At 54.0% G+C, this 21,149-nt stretch overlaps 1 protein-coding gene across 1 annotated transcript; it reads left to right on the forward strand.

Moving 5' to 3' along the window:
* The first annotated feature begins 10,265 nt into the window (after nucleotides 1-10,265).
* LOC109945603 (uncharacterized) lies at nucleotides 10,266-12,324 on the forward strand. Its single transcript, XM_020551921.1, has one exon. The coding sequence runs from the start codon at nucleotides 10,436-10,438 to the stop codon at nucleotides 11,936-11,938; it is 1,503 nt and encodes a 500-aa protein (XP_020407510.1). The 5' UTR covers nucleotides 10,266-10,435; the 3' UTR covers nucleotides 11,939-12,324.
* Nucleotides 12,325-21,149: the final 8,825 nt, after the last annotated feature.

Raw genomic sequence — 21,149 nt, forward strand, 5'->3', positions numbered from 1 at the left:
CACTATTAGACATTATTAGTAATCGTGCAGTGCCGTGCCTGATGTCTAGGTATCGACCCAGGCACGATCCTATAGTGTCTAATCGTGGCGTATCCGCATTATATGGCACTAACACTTAAAACTGCATGTGCCAGTCTAGGCACTATTTCACTTTTGAGAGCTCAAAAAATATAGAAGATATTTAAGATTTTATATATTTTTAAAACTTGAACATGTATATATACCATTATAAAGTGAATTTATTATACTTAAAATCATAATAAACCATAATTTACAATCACATGTAAACATAAATCACATCTCTAAACCACTTGTTGCTCTAAGTCGTGCCTAATCGTGTCGACCACCTAATCGTGTCGTGCTCGTGCCAGCCCATCGTATCGGGGTGATGGGCCAAGCACGACACTAGACCCGTGTCGTGCTTAGTACCGACCCATTTAGCATGCTCCACTTTACCATCTATACCTGAATTCCTGACAAGACACAAGTGTGTGCCCGTTCTGCTTCTCAGCAAGTTAGAAACCACCACAAATCCACATAGATCCGGATAATTACAAGTATAGATGTCCTACGGGGCACCCGGGGCCGGCCCGACCTTGTGTGGTATACGGAATGTACCTTGTTGACCCGTGGGCTACGAACGAGACCTAGACACGGGCCGTTAGACTGTTTATCGTGTCGAGCCGGCCTGTGGTTCGACGTGTCAAACGGGTCTATGTCAGGCCATCATGTTTAATTACCAAAAAACCTAAAATGTGCAAAAATAGGGATTTAAACTATAGTTGTTAGCTTTAAATTAAATTAAAAGCCTATCTAGACCCACTTAACCAACAAGATACATGTATTTTTACATTTTGTACATTATAATCATATGTAATACATATATTTCTATAAAAAAATGCGAAAAATATAAAACCGGACTGTGTCGGACCAAGCCCACCGTGTTGTGCCTTCGTCCAAGCCCGACCTAGTGGGTTTTGTTCGAGCTAGGTTAAAACCGTGTCGGGTTACGGGTTTACGGGACGGCTCTACCCGTTTACAAGTAAGCACAATCAGTTGACTTTTGGACGGAAACTGTTAGCTGACCTTTTGCCAGTTCATACCACCACTTACGCACTAGCTTTTGCTTTGCTGCCATTAGTTGCAAACTTACAACACTACCGGAATTCGCGCCTTTGCCGAGTGCCGGTGGCTTTGCCGAGTGCTTTTTATCGGGCACTCGGCAAATCCGGCTTTGCCGAGTGCCGCACTCGGCAACGTCCTGCGCTCGGTAAAGAGCTAGTTTACCGAGTGTAGGACACTCGGCACAGCCGAGCACTCGGCAAAGACTTCTTTGCCGAGGGTCAAGCACTCGGCAAACATGGCTCTCGGCAAAGGGCCGTTAGCGGCCGTCTACAACTGACGGCCGTCAGTCTTTTCCGAGTGTCAAATATCTGGCACTCGGCAAACATAGTCTTTGCCGAGTGTCCTCTGTAGACACTCGGCAAAGCATATTTTAATTTTTTTTATTTTGGTCACCAAAATTTTTGTGGTATGTTTATACACTATGTAGACCTACATGTACCATTTTGGGACAATTATAACAGTTTTTTCTATAGCTAGTACATTTAGTTTGTTTATTTGAATTTCTTCGGAAAATTCAGATTTGAACTGCAGGTCACTCGAAACTTGGAAAACCGTGAATGCAAAAATGATATCCATGCTACATAGCACAAGTTACGACCGATTTCAGGAGCGAACCGGAAACTTCGAGCACCATGCTCACTCAACATGACCGTAAACTTGCCATCCAGGTGTTTAAAAATTGTATAAAACAGAAACAAAGTCAGAAAATCATGAACCCTGTCCACGTGTCATGATATCATATGTAGAGGCTGTGATAAAAATTTGAAAAAGTTTCGAGAAAGCTGTAACGCACTATGTGTACAAACCTAAGAGATCCACATTGAAACTCTATGATTTCATGTGTGGTTCTCTTAGGTTTCTACACATAGTGTCTCACAACTTTCTCCAAACATTCTAAATTTTTTATCACAGACTCTACATATGATATCATGACATGTGGACAAGTTTCATGATTTTCTAAGTTTGTTTGTGTTTTATAAATTATTTAAACAGTTGTATGGCAAGTTCACGGCCATGTTGAGTGAGCATGGTGCTCGAAGTTTCCGGTCCGCTCCTGAAATCGGTCGTAACTTGTGCTATGTAGCATGGATATCATTTTTGCATTCACGGTTTTCCAAGTTTCGAGTGACCTGCAGTTCAAATCTGAATTTTCCGAAGAAATTCAAATAAACAAACTAAATGTACTAGCTATAGAAAACACTGTTATAATTGTCCCAAAATGGTACATGTAGGTCTACATAGTGTAGGAACATACCACAAAAATTTTGGTTGGCAAAATAAAAAAAATAAAAATGTACTTTGCCGAGTGTCCAAGGAAGACACTCGACAAAGACTTCTTTGCCGAGTGCCCCCAGGGTGGCACTCGGCAAAGATGTGTAAGGTAATATTTGCCGAGTGTCAGATGGTAGACACTCGGCAAAGGATCCTTTACCGAGTGCCACCGATCTGGCACTCGGCAAAGTTTATTTTAAAAATTAAAAAAAACTTTGCCGAGTGCCAGATCACGGGCACTCGGCAAAGAAGGCGAATATACTCGCCCGCGGCTTCCTTCTTTCTCCTTTCTTCTTTCTTCTTTCTCCTTTCTCCTTCTTTCTCCCTGCGCGCCCGCCGCCGCTCCGCGCCATCGCCGGCTCGCCGCCCGCCGTGCCGTCGCCGGCCGCGTCCGCCCACGCCAGCGCCCGCCGCGGCCGCCGCCCGCCGTGCCCGCCGCGGCCGCCCTCGCCGGCGCCCGCCCGTCCGCCCGCGCCCTAGTGAGTGTATGAATCATTTTTATTGTAGTTGTATAGCTAGTAGATTTGTTTGGTGGAGCGATTAGGATGGAATCAACTAGCTACTAGAATTGTATAGTGACCTTGCTCGAATGAACTAGAGCGAGTGCTTGTAGTGTTTTATTAGGATTTTGTATTGTATTAACCGCTTGATTGTATAGTGACCTTGCTCGAATGAACTAGAGCGAGCGCTTGATTTTGTATTGTATTAACCGCTTGATCGAGTGCCGGTGATGTGAATTTTTTGTTGACAGACATGTATTTTTTGCAGAGGTCTTCCTAGCCGCTGCGGGTCTGCCTGCACCGCGTCGCGTCGCCACTGCACCGACCCGCCACAGCCCCACTAGCCTGACTCCACCGCCACCCTAGGTATAACCTCTATTTCCGCATCATGGTCTTTGATCACGTAACCCAGTTAGGCGTCTCCCGTTCGAAAGAGATACGGTGTAGATATGCAGATCTTTGCATATCTACAAATGTATCAGTTTCGAATTGTCCACGTTTTTTGGACAGCCCGCGGTTGCGTAGATGGTGTTAGTTTCCATGCTCTACTCCGGTCCGAGAAAGAGTTTCGGCGTCACCTCCCTGTTGTTCTCCGGACAGTACACTCTCCCTGCCAGGACGTGTATCCGGAGAACAGCGGGGAGGTGCTGCCGAAATTCTATCTCGGATCGGAGTAGAGCATGGAAACTAACTCCATCTACGCAACCGCGGGTGGGATTAGGACCTATCCTCACCTATTAGAAGGTAGGAACGTAGTGTACATGCATTACATGTCTATATTAAACTATACTCGGTTATATATGTTAGAGGATGGAGGACCGTGAGTGGATGTACACGGGCCGCGTTCGACGTAATGATGTCACCCCAGAATGGATTAGGAAGACCGATGCTTTCGTGGAACGGGCATATGGCGAAGCTGCTAAAGGAGCTAGCCTAGTCCCTTGTCCGTGCAGCAAATGTGACAACCGGAAAAGAAAACCAAAGAAGGCCATGGTAGAACATATTTGGAAGAATGGATTTACGCCGGACTATACTCGGTGGATCTTCCATGGTGAAGCGCATCGCACGAGAGAGGAGGTGGTGAGACAACGCGTCGAGGATTACAATGCTGATGCCGGGGTAGGAGACATGTTGAACGACTATCACGAGGCACAGTTCGCCGAAGGACGTACGGAGGACGAGCCAGAGGCGACCGCAAAGACATTCTACGACATGTTTGACGCGGCACAGAAACCCCTTCACGGCAAGACAAAGGTTTCTCAACTGGATGCCATTGGGCGTATAATGGCGTTCAAGTCGCAGTATAGCATGAGTCGAGACGCATTCGATGGTTTGTTGACAGTTATTGGCAGCCTGCTTCCGGAGGATCACGTTCTGCCAAAGAGCATGTACGAGGCACAGAAACTCCTTCGTGCACTCAAGATGACGTATGAGCAGATACATGCTTGTCCGAAGGGCTGCGTCCTATTTAGGAAAGAACACACTGAGGCAAAGTACTGTCCGAAGTGTAAATCATCTAGGTTCATGGAGGTAGACTCTGGTGATGGACAGAAGAGGCAGCTCGACATCCCCGTGACAATCCTACGCCACCTTCCGTTCATACCGAGGATCCAGCGTCTATACATGACAGAGGAATCCGCGAAACAGATGACATGGCACAAAAAAGGCAAACGATACAATCCTGACAAGATGGTTCACGCATCCGATGGTGAAGCATGGACCCACTTTGATGTCATTCACCATGAGAAAGCTAAAGAAGCTCGTAATGTTCGTGTTGCGCTGGCCACAGATGGGTTCAATCCCTATGGAATGACCGCTGCCCCATACACATGTTGGCCTGTGTTCGTTATCCCCATCAATCTCCCCCCCGGCGTATGCTTTCAAAGACAGAACATATTCGTGTCGTTGATAATTCCTGGACACCCGGGGAATAAAATGGGCGTGTACATGGAGCCTTTGATTGATGAATTGGTCCGTGCTTGGGAGGAAGGGGTATGGACGTACGACCGAGCTACGAAGACAAACTTCAAAATGCATGTTTGGTACCAGTACTCCATGCATGACTTTCCGGCGTACGGGCTATTTTGCGCCTGGTGTGTTCACGGTAAGTTCCCATGCCCAGTTTGCAAGGAAGCTCTTAGGTTCATTTGGTTGAAGAAGGGTGGCAAATATTCGTCATTCGATAAACATCGACAATTTCTCCCTCCTGACCATGCATTCCGACTAGACATCAAGAACTTTACGAAAGGTGTCGTGGTGACAGACCGCCCACCTGCAATGATGACTGGTGCCGAAGTTCGTGAACAGATAGATGGTCTCGTGGCCAACCCAGAAGGTGGTTTTGTGGGATATGGTGAGCAACATATGTGGACACATAAGTCGGGCTTGACTCGGCTCCCCTATTATGATGACCTGCTCCTTCCACACAACATTGACGTGATGCACACTGAAAAGAATGTCGCCGAGGCACTTTGGGCGACAATTATGGAGATTCCTGATAAGTCAAAGGATAACGTAAAGGCAAGAGTGGATCTGGCAGAGTTATGTGATAGACCAAACCAAGAGATGAAGCCGCCTAGTGGTGGTAAGACATGGAGAAGGCCTAAGGCCGATTTCGTCCTGAGCAGGGCCCAGAGGAAGGAAGTACTAGAGTGGATCAAGATGTTAATGTTCCCTGATGGGTATGTAGCTAACCTTAGTAGGGGGGTGAACTTATCTACCCTGCGAGTCTTAGGGATGAAGAGTCATGACTTCCACATATGGATTGAACGAATTCTTCCGGCGATGGTTCGAGGCTATGTCCCTGAGCATGTCTGGCTAGCGCTTGCAGAGTTGAGCTATTTCTTCCGCCAGCTTTGTGCAAAAGAGTTAGCTCGGACCATGATTGCAGACTTGGAAAGGATGGCACCCGTGTTACTGTGTAAGCTAGAGAAGATCTTTCCACCCGGCTTCTTCAATCTGATGCAGCATTTGATTATTCATCTCCCGTATGAGGCACGAATGGGGGGGCCCGTGCAGGGACGTTGGTGCTATCCAATCGAGAGATGTCTAAAGAGTATCCGAAAGAAATATAGAAATAAATGCAAAATCGAGGCTTCCATTGCAGAGGCATACATACTGGAGGAGGTGTCAAACTTCACAACAACTTACTATGGTGACAAACTGCCGAGCGTGCATAATCCACCCCCTCGTTACAATGATGGCGGCAATGAATCGAACCTCAGCATTTTTCGAGGGCAACTCGGAAGCGCGAGTGGTTCGACCACCAAGACCCTGAGACATGAAGAGTGGCGCCATATCATGCTATATGTATTGACCAACCTTGAAGAGGTGACGCCATACATGGAGCAATTTCTTCATGAATTCTGGCGTCGATCAAGGGACCCAACTCCACAGGAATATGATACCCTTCTTCGAAAGGGTGCGGGAAATGGATTGCCCGATTTCATTTCCTGGTTTAAACGTAAGGTACGTGCTTAGTTTGTCATTTGAAGTTGCTCTTACGTGCGAATAATATAACAATCTAGCGTGTTTGAACTTGCAGGGCCAAAGAGAGCCGTCTATGAGTGCCGAGTTGAGACAAGTAGCCAATGGCTTTGCCTATAGGGTCAGGAAATTTTCTGGGTATGACGTCAATGGATACCGTTTTCGCACAACAAGCTACGACCAAAGCCGACCCAATCGAAAAACCACGTGTTCTGGAGTCTATACGCCCGGGCTTGACGAGGTCGAGTATTATGGAAGAATTGAAGATATATATGAACTCAATTTTTATGGTTCCAAACCTCTTACTCCAGTGATATTCAAATGTCATTGGTTTGACCCTGAAGTTACGAGACGGACACATTCTAATCTTGGGCTAGTCGAAATTCGACAGGATTCCACCTTACCAGGAGACGATGTCTATATTGTGGCCCAACAGGCCACACAAGTGTATTATCTTCCATATGCGTGCCAAACGAAACAACATCTTAAGGGTTGGGATGTTGTGTATAAGGTATCACCGCACGCTAAATTACCTGTTCCAAACGATGAAGATTATAACTTAGACCCGGACACATATGACAGAGAGTTCTTCCAAGAAGATGGGCTCGAAGGGCAATTTGAGATAGACTTAACCGAAGCGATCGGAATGGAAGTAGATATTGAAATGGTTGTTGATGACGAGGATGATGAGGTGCAAAATGAGAATGACTTAGAAATACTTGAAGGCAATGCCAATGACGAAATTGCGCCTTCAGATGATGTCGACTATGAAATGGTTGATAGTGATGATGACACTTATGATCCGGCTAACCCGGACACATATGAAGATTATTTTTAATCGATGTAATGCTATATTTCATTTATTTTGCATATGTTTCTAAATACATATTTTTTATCTGTGCTTAATTGTTTACTCTTAATTGCAGGTTGTTGGACAAAGATGGTGGGCGGTGGGACGAGGACGAGGAGGGGGAGGGGGAGGAGGAGCACCCGTAGGACGGAGGAGCAGGCGCAGCAGGACGACGCCGTACAGCAGCAGGTGGAGCAGCAAGCCGCTGTCGATGCGGCACAGCAGGACGACGACGATGCGGCGCAGCAGGACGACGACGACGACGCCCCTCAGCAGGACGTCTCAGGTTCTGGCTCCTCAGGTTCGAGGAGTATCTACCTGCGAGGTCCCGCGAGCCTCCCTAAGCGACCCATACTTCGTGACAGACGTCCGCTGATACGACCCGATGGAGAGAGGTAGGTAACTTTAGATATTGTTGCTGCCTTTTCATATTATATGTTCAAATTAATAATAGAAACTAATACTTCATCTTAATCACTTGGACAGGTCTTGGATGGTTTTGGAGACTGCAGGGGGTCACGGCCGCAACCCCAATGGCATCCTGGGCCTTCTATGCCGGGAACACTTCCCTGGACTTGTCGAGTACGCCGGAGTGACGAGCCCAGCATACACCTTCGACCACTACGCCGTCGCCCCCGATGCAGTAGATCGGGACGGCAGACAATTCAACAACAAGGCAGAGCGGGTGAAGCAAGAGCTGTGGGTAAGTCTTCCTCGCACTATATTGTTTAATAAGTCGCATTTGTTGCATATTCTTGAAATAATGTATGGATACATCGTCTTTGTATGTAGGATTTCTTCAGGTGCGATGCTGGATACGAGGCCAGGGCGGATGTGGTGTCTACGACGTGCTGTAAGAAGCTCGTCGTGGACATGCACTACGAGGCGCGCATTCAGGCCATCGTCACTTACCACGGCTCCGTCCTTGGGGAGAAGGTGAACAAGAAGGACGCCCGAACCATGTCGTTGACTCCGGACCAGTACTTGCAGGTAAATACAAAACTTTATTATTGGTACTAAATATGGTTATTTTTTTCTTCTGATATGCTGTGTACTTATATTTTTTTAGATGATTCCTCATTGGTGCGCCGCACATCCTGAGTGCTGGGAGCAGATGGTGCAGAGGTGGTGCTCGGCTGAGTGGGATGAGGCGCACAACGCTAGCTGGGAACGGCGTTTGCTGATGCAAGGTCCCTCCCACCATCAAGGCAGCCGCAGCCTGGGCAAATACGCGGAAGCATGGGTACACGCTCTTTTTTATTTAGGTATATAACTTTCGATTAGACATGATTTCTAACCATCTCGTTGGTTTTCTCGCAGTCGGCGGCACATGGTGGCGCGCCTTGCTCCACGTTCTCGGCATATGCCATGGCCCACAAGGGGAAGGCGACGTCCGACGTCACCTACAACCCGGATGACGGGCCCGAGGCGTACACCAACCCCGCCATCCACAGCCGACTCAGTGAGTACACCGCCATGGCCAAGGAGGTCCATGGGCCAGATTACGATCCGAGGACCGAGGACATCGACGGAGATGTCCTCATGAGGGTCGGAGGAGGCAAGAGGCATGGGCGGTACTGGATTGTCGACGGGGCAATCGACTCGTCCTCCACTCCCACTCTCTCTCAGGTGCGAGCAAGGAGCACGAGCGCGAGCCCAGCCATACGACCTCGGTAGGACACCTCACAGCATCGTATCCAGCAACTCCAGGTTATTCCTTATCTATTCATCGTTCATTGATTTTTATATATCTTCTCTTTGCATTATCGTAACATTAGGGCGAAATATTACAGACTCAACTAGATGATGAGAGGAGGCAACGTGAGGAGCTAGAGAAGAGGATGGCGGAGATGTTCGCGTACATGCAGAGCCTTGGCGCCGCACAGGGTCATGCTCCACCACCTCCGTTGTTCCCTGCAGCTGACCCTACAGAGTTCACTACTTCTGTGAGTATCAAAATTTTAGTACTGCATGATATATATTCATATGTTCTCACACATACAATCTGTTCTCTGTGCAGGGTCAATCGGCGGCGTCGAACAACCCTCATGCTTCGTCCAGCCCTTCGCCGAACCAGTCCAGATGCCCACCTCGTTGATGATTTGTTTTGTGATGATCCAGACTTACCTTTATGAGTGTTGGTGATGTTTGTTACACTTTATCTTGTGAGATACTTGGTGATGTTAGTGATGATGCAGACTTGTATCTGTTTTGTGATGATCCTGACTTTAGTGAGACTTGTGATCTGTTTTGTGAGACTTTGTGATATATATGGTGTTGATGATAAATGTGTTCATTCTGTGATGGGCTTGATATATAATGTGATGTGAATGATATATATCTTTTGTTTGTTTAGATGGAACAACAAAAGCAAATAAAAAAGGGACATTCTGGTCACTTTGCCGAGTGTAACACTCGGCAAAGGGTTGCTTTGCCGAGTGCTATGACCATGGCACTCGGCAAAGAAGGAAACCTGGGAACCGGTAAAGACATCTTTGCCGAGTGCTGACAGTGGCACTCGGCAAAGAAGGAAACCTGGGAACCGGCAAAGATGTCTTTGCCGAGTGCTTTTGCCAAGGCACTCGGCAAAGATACTGGCAAAGGGGCCCACTGGAGGGTTCTTTGCCGAGTGCCAGTCCACCAGACACTCGGCAAAGAAACCTCCTTTGCCGAGTGCCTACTAGGGCTCTCGGCACAGGGACTGGCTGTGGGGTCCACTGGACCAGTCTTTGCCGAGTGTCGCCGTATGCACTCGGCAAAGGATCCGTCACCGTCACTTGGCGCCGTGACGGTGACTTTTCTTTGCCGAGTGCCAAATGGCACTCGGCAAAGTCTTTGCCGAGTGCCCGACAAAAAGTACTCGGCAAAGAAGCTGTTGCCGATGTACAGTTCGCCGAGCGTTCTTTGCCGAGTGTTACACTCGGCAAAGCCTTTGCCGAGTGTAAAATAGCCTTTGCCGTGTGTTTAGAACACACGGCAAAGGAGCTGATTCCGGTAGTGCAACTTGCAAGGTTTATGTTCATCTATGCATCTGAATCCTTTTATATTGCAAAATCTGCGTGCACACAGTTGACCTTCCCCAAAATGCCTATGCCAATAATGTACTACTAATCGGCTAATCCTAGTAATACACTATGCCGTGTGCAATACTCCCTTGATCTCCAGACATTTGACCTCCATCAAGGCCTTTGTCTGCGCCGCAATGAAGTGCCGAGGTGATCCGGCGATCACCGCCGCCGCCGCCATCGGCGTGCTCTGTGTCGCGTCGGCGGTGCTCCTGGGCCTGGTCGACGGCGCCACCGAGGGAGAGGAGCCCACGACGCAGCTCTTGAACGGCTTCACCGCGGCGCACGCGGCGGGCGCGCCGGCGCCGTTCCAGCCCGTGCTGTACGCGCCCAGCGGCGCCTTCGCGCTCGGCTTCCTCCGCGTCGGCGCGGGGTCGCTCGACCTCGCCGTGGTCCACCTCCCGTCCTCCTTCCCCGTCTGGCGGGCCACGCCGGCCCGCCTCGGGGACTGGTCGCGCCCGGCCACGTTCACGTTCGACGGCGGCCTGGAGCTCACCGGCTACGACGGCGGCGTGCTGTGGCAGACGCTCGGCGCCGTCGGCGACGTCGTCGTGCTGCTCAACTCCTCCAACCTCGTCGTGCGGCGGTACGAGAAGACCCTGCCGGAGTGGGAGAGCTTCCGCCACCCGTCCGACACGCTCGTCCTGGGGCAGAACTTCACGGCTTCCTCGCCGCCGCTCGTCTCCGCGAACCGCCGGTTCGCGCTGCGGCTCGGCAAGGCGTACATGGCGCTGCACATGGAGTTCTACGGCGGGCAGACGGCGCCGGCGTACTGGAGGCACACGGCCCTGATGGCGCAGCCGGAGAACGCCACGGAGCCGCCGGTGTACGGCAGCCTCGACGCCCGCGGGTTCTTCGGCCTGTACCTCGAGGGCGGCGGACAGAGGGTGGACGTGCTCTCGTTCGACACGTTCGCGCAGAACCTCACCGCCGCGTTCCGGCGGATGACGCTGGACGACGACGGCAACCTCCGCGCGTACTACTGGGCCGGCGGCTCCAAGGCGTGGGCGTCGGACTACAGGGCCATCGCGGAGCGGTGCGACCTGCCGACGCCGTGCGGCGCGTACGGCCTGTGCGTCCCCCGGAAGGCCGAGTGCCAGTGCCTCGACAACAGCACGAGCACCGCCGCCCCATCGTGCCACGCAGAGGAGACCGCCGACCTTTGCGCCGGCAATCAACTGGGTCTGGGGTTCCACGTGGTGCGGCGGAAGCGGGTGTCCGTGGCGTACAAGGAGGAGCTGCCGTTCGAGACGAACAGGACGGCGGAGGAGTGCGAGGCGGCGTGCGCCGGCAACTGCAGCTGCTGGGCCGCTGTGCACAGCGGCGCGAGCGGCTACTGCTACCTCATCGACTTCCCCGTGGAGACGCTGGTGTACGAGGCCGACGACCGGAAGGTGGGCTACTTCAAGGTCAGGAAGCCGCCTGCACGGCCGGGCGTGTCGCTGTCGCCGGGCGTCGCCGCAGCCACGGCGGCGCTGTCGCTGGTCTTGGTCGGCCTGGCCGCGGCCGGAGCTTGCATCGGGTACCAGATTCGGGAGAGGAGGAAGCAGGGACGAGCTGGGATGGAGCAGGAACTGGTGCCGGTGCCGTACAAGGACCTCAAGTCCATGGACAGCTCCAACAATTCGTTCGGAGCATGAATCGACGGGATTGATGAGTGGGTGCAGACGTGCAGCAGAGAACTCGGACGGATCAATCGTGAAACATGAGGTGGATCCGAGAAAGAAATTTAGGAGTTTGGAGGCGAGAATGGATTCGGTTCCTCTCGATGGGCATTCCACGGCTTGCAGTAGAGAGAGGAAGGGTCAGTGGTCAGGAACTCAGGAATCAGGATTGCTTTAGGCAAATGTAGTTGTTTCACCTACCTTTGATCTATTCCCAGTTTGCTGGAACATTTCTTGTGTAGGTTCTTGATCTATGTACAGATTTTTCTTCCCCGTTCTTTCAACCTTTTCTGTATGCCCAAAATCTCTGCACGTCCAACTGCAAGTTGGGATTGCCAAAAAAAATGGTGCATTAATATTTACTACTCTATAAGTGTCGGGTATCGTAATTAGGGGTACTCCAACACTCCTAAATACGGCTGGTAACCACTATCAGCACAAGCTGCAGAGACTGATGGACGCGATTCAGGTCAAGGCTTCGTCTACCCAAGGGGCGTGATCTCGCCTCGCCCGAGCCCAGCCTCGGGCGGGAACTATAGTCCCGGATGAAGTTACGTCTCGCCCGAGGGCCTCCTCAGGCAGTGGGCGCACCCTCGGCACGCTCGAGGCCCAACTCGAGCAGGCTTCGTCGAGAAGCAACCTTGGCCAAATCGCCTCTCCAACCGACCGTATCGCAGGCGCATTCAATGCGACGATCGCCTGACACCTTATCCTGACACACGTGCCTCAGTCGGCAAGGTCGAAGTGACCGCAGTCACTTCACCCTTTCGCTGACCGACCTGACAGGAAAACAGCGCCGCTCGCCCCGCTCCGACTGCTGTGCCACCCACCAGGGTGAGGCTGACAACATCCAAGTTCAGCCTCGGGCGCAACAGGAAGCTCCGCCTCGCCCGACCTTAGGCCTTGGCCTCGGAAGGAGGTCTCCGCCTCGCCCGACCCCAGGGCTCGGCCTCAACCTCGGCCTCGGAAGGTGGTCTCCGCCTCGCCCGACCCCAGGGCTCGGCCTCAACCTCGGCCTCGGGAAGAATCGCGTCCTCACCCGACCCCGGCCTCGGCCTCAGGAGAAGTCTCCGCCTCGCTCGACCTTGGGCTCGGACCGATCGTGCCACGGGGGATACATCATTACCCTACCCCTAGCTAGCTCAGGCTACGGGGGAACAAGACCGGCGTCCCATCTGGCTCGCCCCGGTAACAAGTAATGATGGCTCCCCGCGTGCGTCCATGACGACGGTGGTTCTCAGCCCCCTACAGAAGCAAGGAGAAGTCAGCAAGATCCCAGCAGCACCGACAGCTGTGCTTCTACAGGGCTCAGGCACTTCTCCGACGGCCACGTTATCGCGTACACAGGGCTCTAGCACCTCTCCGACAGCCACGTTGGCATGTACACAGGGCTCAGGCACTTCCCTGCCAGACATGTTAGCGCCTAGCTACACCCCCATTGTACATCTGGACCCTCTCCTTACATCTATAAAAGGGAGGTCCAGGGCCTTCATGCAGGAGGTCGCGCGGGAGAACGAGCTAACGAACAGGTTCACTCTCTCTCTCTCTCTCGCGAACGCTTGTAACCCCTACTACGAGCACACCCCCTGGTGCGAGATAATACGAGTCACGTTTCTCCCTTGTGTTCCATCTCGCGCCAACCCATCTGGGCTAGGACACGCAGCGACAAATTTACTCGTCGGTCCAGGGACCCCCGGGGTCGAAACACCGACAGTTGGCGCGCCAGGTAGGTGCATGCTGCGTGTTAACAAACAACTTCCTGTTTAGTTCCAGATGGGTAGTCTTCAGCAACCTCTTCAGCCCGGGACGGTGCTCCGCTTCGGGAGTCTCGAGTTCATGTCCCTCAACGGCAGCTACGACATGGTACTCCTCCCCCCGCAGCGCGACAGCAACCACGACGGTCGTCAGCTCGCCCGGCGGCGGCGAACTCGACGACATCTTCCCCCCGTGGCGGAAGAGCAGCATCCGGGTTTGTCCTGCCACTTTCCTCGCCGCAGGAGGAGGAGGCGGGGCAACCGTGGCCAGGCAGGAGGCGGCACCTCGTCGGTTGTCGAACGAGTCGACGACGCCGGCACCCCAGCGGGGGACATGTCGGGCGTTGTCCTCGCACCTGAGACAACGACGGATGTCATTTCCCCGCAACGTGCCAACCCCAAGCGGATAGATGACGCCAACACACTCGCGAAGGGCTTGCTAGGCGTTAGCCTCGTACCTGAGATAACGTGCAGTCCATCCCCGACGCGACTTTGTCACCGTCCATCGATCAAGAGGTATCGTCCGTTTTCCACCCTGTGCCTTTTAGATTCAGCTTCGATCCACCAAGCGACCCCGCTTCGGTGAGCGCTTTCGTAAAGTCCTACCCTAACCTTCCGGGGTACCACATATGGTCGTCTTGGGACCGACTGACGGCCGTCTCAACCTACGGGCCCCCGGGTTCCGAGGAAGAGGACGGTCCCGACTCCGGTTGGGATTTCTCCGGGCTCCGCGATCCTAGTGCCATGCGAGACCTTATGACCGCATGTGACTACTGCCTCTCCGATTGCTCTGATGATGGCCACAGCCTTGACGATGAGGGTTGTGGCCCAAGTCGCGAATGTTTCTACGTCGATCTAGGGGGTCACGACGAAGGCAACCACCTCGGTATGCCAGAGGATGACGATCCCCCTTGGCCTGCGCCTCGCGTTGACATCCTGCGAGAGCTAGCTATGGTCCCAGTCCCTGCGGGGGGTCAGGACACACAGCTCGAGCAAATCCGCGAGATGCAGGCCAAGCTCGACGAGGAAGCAGGGCAACTTGTGCAGCTCCGGCAAAACATCGAGCAGGAGTGGGTAGGCCGAGCACTCGCCGGAGAAGCGCGTCATCAGGCCCGGGACGTCCAGCGTCATATCGTTGATGATGCCAGGGCAAGGCTGCCCCGGCCTCCAGCGGGGTCGACCAAAATCTGGCTGCAGCGACAATACTACTCCGAGCAATGCCGGAGCCATACACCACCGAGGGGCGGCGTATCCAGGGAGAACTCAAGAATCTCCTGGCGGATGTCGCGGTCCGACGGGCCGAAAGCTCTGCCTCCCAAAAGCAAGGGTGCCTCCCGGAGCATCGCGCAACGACTTCTCGACTCATGCGGGAGGCCTCCGTCCACACCGGGCGCACGCGGGACGCGACGCCTGTAGCCCCGGGTCGCCTCGGTAACGAGCACCACCGCCGCGACCGTCGAGCCCGCCTCGACGAAAAGGTGCACCGAGGCTACCACCCCAGGCGTGGGGGACGCTACGACAGCGAGGAGGATCGGAGCCCCTCGCCCAAACCACCAGATCCGCAAGCCTTCAGCCGGACCATACGACGGGCGCCGTTCCCAGCTCGGTTCCAGGCCCCGACTACCATCACCAAGTACTCGGGGGAAACAAGGCCGGAGTTGTGGCTTGCGGACTACCTGCTGGCCAGCCAGCTCGGAGGGACAGACGACGACAACCTCATCATCCGCAACCTCCCCCTGTTCCTCTCCGACGCCGCCCGGGCCTGGCTGGAGCATCTGCCTCCTGCGTAGATCTCCAACTAGGATGACCTGGTCAAGGCTTTCGCTGGAAACTTCCAGGGCACGTACGTGCGCCCTAGGAACTCCTGGGATCTCCAAAGCTGCCGCCAGCAGCCAGGGGAATCCCTGCGAGAGTACATATGGCGGTTTTCGAAGCAGCGCACCGAGCTGCCCAACATCACCGACTCGGATGTCATCGGGGCATTCCTCGCCGGCACCACTTGCCACGACCTGGTGAGCAAACTGGTTCGCAAGACTCCCACCAAGGCGAGCGAGTTGATGGACATCGCCACCAAGTTCGCCTCTAGTCAGGAGGCGGTCGAAGCCATCTTCCGGAAGGACAAGCAGCCTCAGGGACGGTAGCCGGAAGACGTCCCCGAGGCATCCGCCCAGCGGGGCACGAAGAAGAAGGCCAAGAAGAAGTCGCAAGCGAAGCGCGACGCCGCCGACGCAGATCTTGTCGCTGCTGCCGAGCACAGGAACCCTCGGAAGCCTCCCGGAGGGGCCAACATGTTCGACAAGATGCTCAAGGAGTCGTGCCCCTATCACCAGGGTCCCGTCAAGCACACCCTTGAGGAGTGCGTCATGCTCCGGCGCTACTTCCATAAGGCCGGGCCCCCGGCGGAAGACAGCAAAGGCCAAGACAACAACAAGAAAGAGGGCGACAAGGAAGAGGAGTTCCCCGAGGTCCACGGCTGCTTCATGATCTACGGTGGGCAAGTGGCGAACGCCTCGGCTCGGCACCACAAGCAGGAGCGCCGGGAGGTCTGCTCAGTGAAGGTGGCGGCACCAGTATACCTAGACTGGTCCGACAAGCCCATCACCTTCAACCAAGGCGACCACCCCGACTGCGTGCCGAGCCCAGGAAGGTACCCGCTCGTTGTCGATCCTGTCATCGGCAACGCTAGGCTCACCAAGGTCCTCATGGACGGGGGCAGCAGCCTCAACATCATCTACGCCGAGACCCTCGGGCTCTTGGGGATCGATTTGTCCACGATCCGGGCTGGTGCGGCGCCCTTTCATGGGATCGTCCCCAGGAAGTGCGTCCTCCCCCTTGGACAACTCGATCTGCCCATCTGCTTCGGAACTCCCTCCAACTTCCGAAAGGAAACCCTCACATTCGAGGTGGTCGGGTTCCGAGGGACCTACCACGTGGTGCTAGGGAGACCGTGCTACGCCAAGTTCATGGTCGTCCCCAACTACACGTACCTCAAGCTCAAGATGCCAGGCCCCAATGGGGTCATCACCGTTGAATCCACGTACCGACACACGTACGAATGCGACGTGGAGTGCATGGTGTACGTTGAGGCCCTCGCCGAGTCCGAGTCCCTCATCGCCGACCTGGAGTGCCTCTCCCAGGAGGTGCCTGATGTGAAGCGCCACGCCGGCAACTTCGAGTCGGCTGAGACGGTTAAGTTCGTCCCTCTTGACCCCAGCAACGACGCCTGCAAGCAAGTCTGGATCGGCTCCGAGCTCGACCCCAAATAGGAAGTAGTGCTCGTCGACTTTCTCCGCGCGAACGCCGAAGTTTTTGCGTGGAGTCCCTCGGACATGCCCGGCATACCGAGGGATGTCGTCGAGCACTCACTGGATATTTGAGCCGGTGCCCGACCCGTGAAGCAGCCTCTACGCCGTTTCAACGAAGAAAAGCGTAGACCCATAGGCGAGGAGATCCACAAGCTCATGGTTGCAGGGTTCATCAAAGAGGTATCCCATCCCGAATGGTTAGCTAACCCTGTGCTTGTGAAAAAGAAAGGTGAGAAATGGAGGATGTGCGTAGACTACACTGGTCTAAACAAAGCATGTCCTAAGGTTCCCTACCCTCTGCCTCGCATCGATCAAATTGTGGACTCCACTGCTGGGTGCGAAACCCTGTCATTCCTCGATGCCTATTCAGGTTATCACCAAATCAAGATGAAAGAGTTCGACCAACTCGCGACTTCTTTCATCACACCTTTTGGCATGTACTGTTATACTACTATGCCATTTGGCTTGAGGAATGCAGGTGCAACATACCAAAGGTGCATGAACCACATGTTCGGAGAGCACATCGGCCGAACGGTCGAGGCTTACATCGATGACATCGTTGTCAAGACGAGGAAAGCCTCCGACCTCCTCTCCGACCTTGAAACGACATTCAAGTGTCTGAGAGCGAAGGGCGTGAAGCTCAATCCAGAGAAGTGTGTCTTCGGAGTCCCCCGAGGCATGCTCCTGGGGTTCATTGTCTCCGAGCGGGGCATCGAGGCCAACCCAGAGAAAATCGCGGCCATCACCAACATGGGGCCTATCAAAGATTTGAAAGGAGTACAAAGGGTCATGGGATGCCTAGCGGCTCTGAGCCGCTTCATCTCGCGCCTCGGCGAAAAAGGCCTACCCTTGTACCGCCTCTTAAGGAAGGCCGAGCGCTTCACTTGGACCCCGAGGCCAAGGAAGCCCTCGGAAACTTAAAGGCGCTCCTTACAAACGTGTCCATCTTGGTGCCCCCCCGCTGCGGGAGAAGCCCTCTTGATCTACGTAGCCGCAACCACTCAGGTGGTCACCGCCGCGATCATAGTCGAGAGACGAGAAGAAGGGCATGTGCTGCTCGTCTAGAGGTCGGTCTACTTCATCAGTGAAGTGCTATCCGAGACCAAGATCCGCTACCCGCAAATTCAGAAGCTACTGTACGCAGTAATTCTGACGCGGCGAAAGTTGCGACACTACTTCGAGTCTCATCCGGTGACTGTGGTGTCATCCTTCCCCCTGGGGGAGATCATCCAGTGCCGAGAGGCCTCGGGTAGGATAGCAAAGTGGACAGTGGAGCTCATGGGCGAGACAATCTCATTCGCTCCTCGGAAGGCCATAAAGTCCCAAGTCTTGGCGGACTTCGTGGCTGAATGGGTCGACACCCAATTGCCAATAGCTCTGATCCAACCGGAACTTTGGACCATGTACTTCGATGGGTCGCTGATGAAAACAGGAGTAGGTGCTGGCCTGCTCTTCATCTCACCCCTCGGAAAACATCTCCGCTACGTGCTGCGCCTCCATTTCTCGGCGTCAAACAACATGGCCGAGTACGAGGCTCTGGTTAATGGGTTACGCATCGCCATCGAGCTAGGGGTTCGGCGCCTCGACGCTCGTGGCGACTTGCAACTTGTCATTGACCAAGTCATGAAGAACTCCCACTGCCGCGACCGGAAGATGGAGGCCTACTGCGACGAAGTTCGGCGCCTGGAAGACAAGTTCTATGGGCTGGAGCTCAACCACATCGCTCGATGGTACAACGAGACTGCGGATGAGCTAGCAAAAATAGCCTCGGGGCAGACAACGGTTCCCCCTGACGTCTTCTCCAGAGACATACCTCAACCCTCCGTCAAGATCGACGACACGCCCCAGCCCGTGGAGGCCTCGGCCCAGCCCGAGGAGGCATCGGCCCAGCCCGAGGTATCCCCGGCCACCGAGGGTGAGGCCCTGCGCGTCGTGGGAGAGCGGAATGGGGTCACGCCTGACTCGAACTGGCAGGCCCCGTACCTGGAATATCTCCTCCGAGGAGAGCTACCCCTCGACAAGGCCGAAGCTCGGCGACTGGCGCGGCGCACCAAGTCGTTTGTCTTACTGGGTGATGAAAAGGAGCTCTACCACCACAGCCCCTCGGGCATTCTCCAACGATGCATATCTATCACCGAAGGACAAGAGCTATTGCAAGAAATACACTCGGGGGCTTGCAGTCACCATGCAGCACCTCGAGCCCTCGTGGGGAACGCCTTCCGACAAGGTTTTTACTGGCCGACTGCGGTGGCCGACGCCACTATGATTGTACGCTCCTGCCAAGGGTGTCAATTCTACGCGAGACAGACGCACCTGCCCGCTTAGGCCCTGCAGACAATACCCATCACCTGGCCGTTTGCAGTGTGGGGTTTGGACCTCGTCGGTCTCTTGCAGAAGGCACCTGGGGGCTTCTCGCACCTGCTGGTCGCCATCGACAAATTTTCCAAGTGGATCGAGGTCCGACCCTTAACCAGCATCAGGTCCGAGCAGGCAGTGGCGTTCTTCACCAACATCATCCATCGCTTTGGGGTCCCGAACTCCATCATCACCGACAACGGCACACAGTTCACTGGGAAGAAGTTCCTGGACTTCTGCGAGGACCACCACATCCGTGTGGACTGGGCCGCCGTAGCTCACCCCATGACAAATGGGCAGGTGGAGCATGCCAACGGTATGATTCTGCAGGGACTTAAACCGAGGATCTACAACAACCTCAACAAATTTGGCAAGCGGTGGATGAAAGAGCTACCCTTGGTGGTCTAGAGTCTCAGGATGACGCCGAGCCGAGCCACGGGTTTCTCGCCGTTCTTTCTAGTATATGGGGTCGAGGCTATCTTACCCACAGACTTAGAATATGGTTCCCCGAGGACAAAGGCGTACGACGACCGAAGCAACCAGGCCAGCCAAGAAGACTCACTGGACCAGCTGGAAGAGGCTCGGGACGTGGCCTTACTACACTCGGCGTGGTATCAGCAGTCTCTGCGACGCTACCACGCCCAAGGGGTTCGGCCCCGAGGCTTCTAGGTGGAAGACTTGGTACTTCGGCTGCGGCAGGACGCCCGAGGACGCCACAAGCTTACTCCTCCCTGGGAAGGGCCGTTCATCATCGCCAAGATTTTGAAGCCCGGAACATACAAGATGGCCAACGATCAAGGCGAGGTCTACAACAACGCTTGTAACATCCAACAACTACGTCGCTTCTACCCTTAAGATGTTTCAAGTCGTTCATATACCTCGTTTTTTCTTTACATACATAAATAAAGTCTAACCGTCAAGGAAGGGTCAGCCTTGCCTCGGCAAAGCCCGACCCTCCCTCGGGGGCTAGAAGGGGGAACCCCCTCTGTGTCAAAATTTTCCTCGAAAAAGTCTTTTGCCAGAACGTCTTTCGCGCTTTTCGACTGCTTCGATAGCGGGGTCCTAAAAACGACGAGAGTATACGTAAGCGGCAAGGCCGACCGAGCCGAGGGACTCCTACGCCTCCGGGATACGGATACCTCACTCATCACCTTCCGCGAAAAGTAACTCACGCTCGAACGAGGGATTCTGCTGTCGAACAAGACCTAACGCTTGAAAACTTTTCTGCCAGAACGACTTTCATGCCGTTTCGACTGCTTCGATAGTGGGGTCCTAAAAACGACGAGAGTACACGTAAATGGCAAGGCCGACCGAGCCGAGGGACTCCTACGCCTCCGGGATACGGATACCTCACTCATCACCTTCCGCGAAAAGTAACTCACGCTCGGACGAGGGACTCTACTACCAAACAAGTCCAAACACACGAAACAAGAGGAAAGAAAACACAGATTTATAATCCGGCGTTAAAATGTTTAGGCCCCAGCGGCCGCAAAAAACATACGCATACTACAGACAAACTGTTCCTGCAAGTTCAGACATCGGCAGAGGGGGCAGCAGCACCCTCGGCGTCGTTTCCACCCTCGGCGGAACTTGGCCCAGCCTCAGACGGCGATACGGGCAGAAGGATCTCCACCCCAAGGTAAGATGACAGCACCGCGCTCGGGCCCTCACGGTCAGGTTCTTCGCAAGGGTTCCGGCCGAGCGGACGCCTCGGCTGGCCGCTCTGTAGCCTCAGCCAGCTGTCCCCCGAGGACCTCAGCCCGGCTCACGGCC

This window comes from Zea mays, chromosome 4 (genome assembly GCF_902167145.1).
Source record: "Zea mays cultivar B73 chromosome 4, Zm-B73-REFERENCE-NAM-5.0, whole genome shotgun sequence".
Taxonomy (NCBI): Eukaryota; Viridiplantae; Streptophyta; class Magnoliopsida; order Poales; family Poaceae; genus Zea; species Zea mays.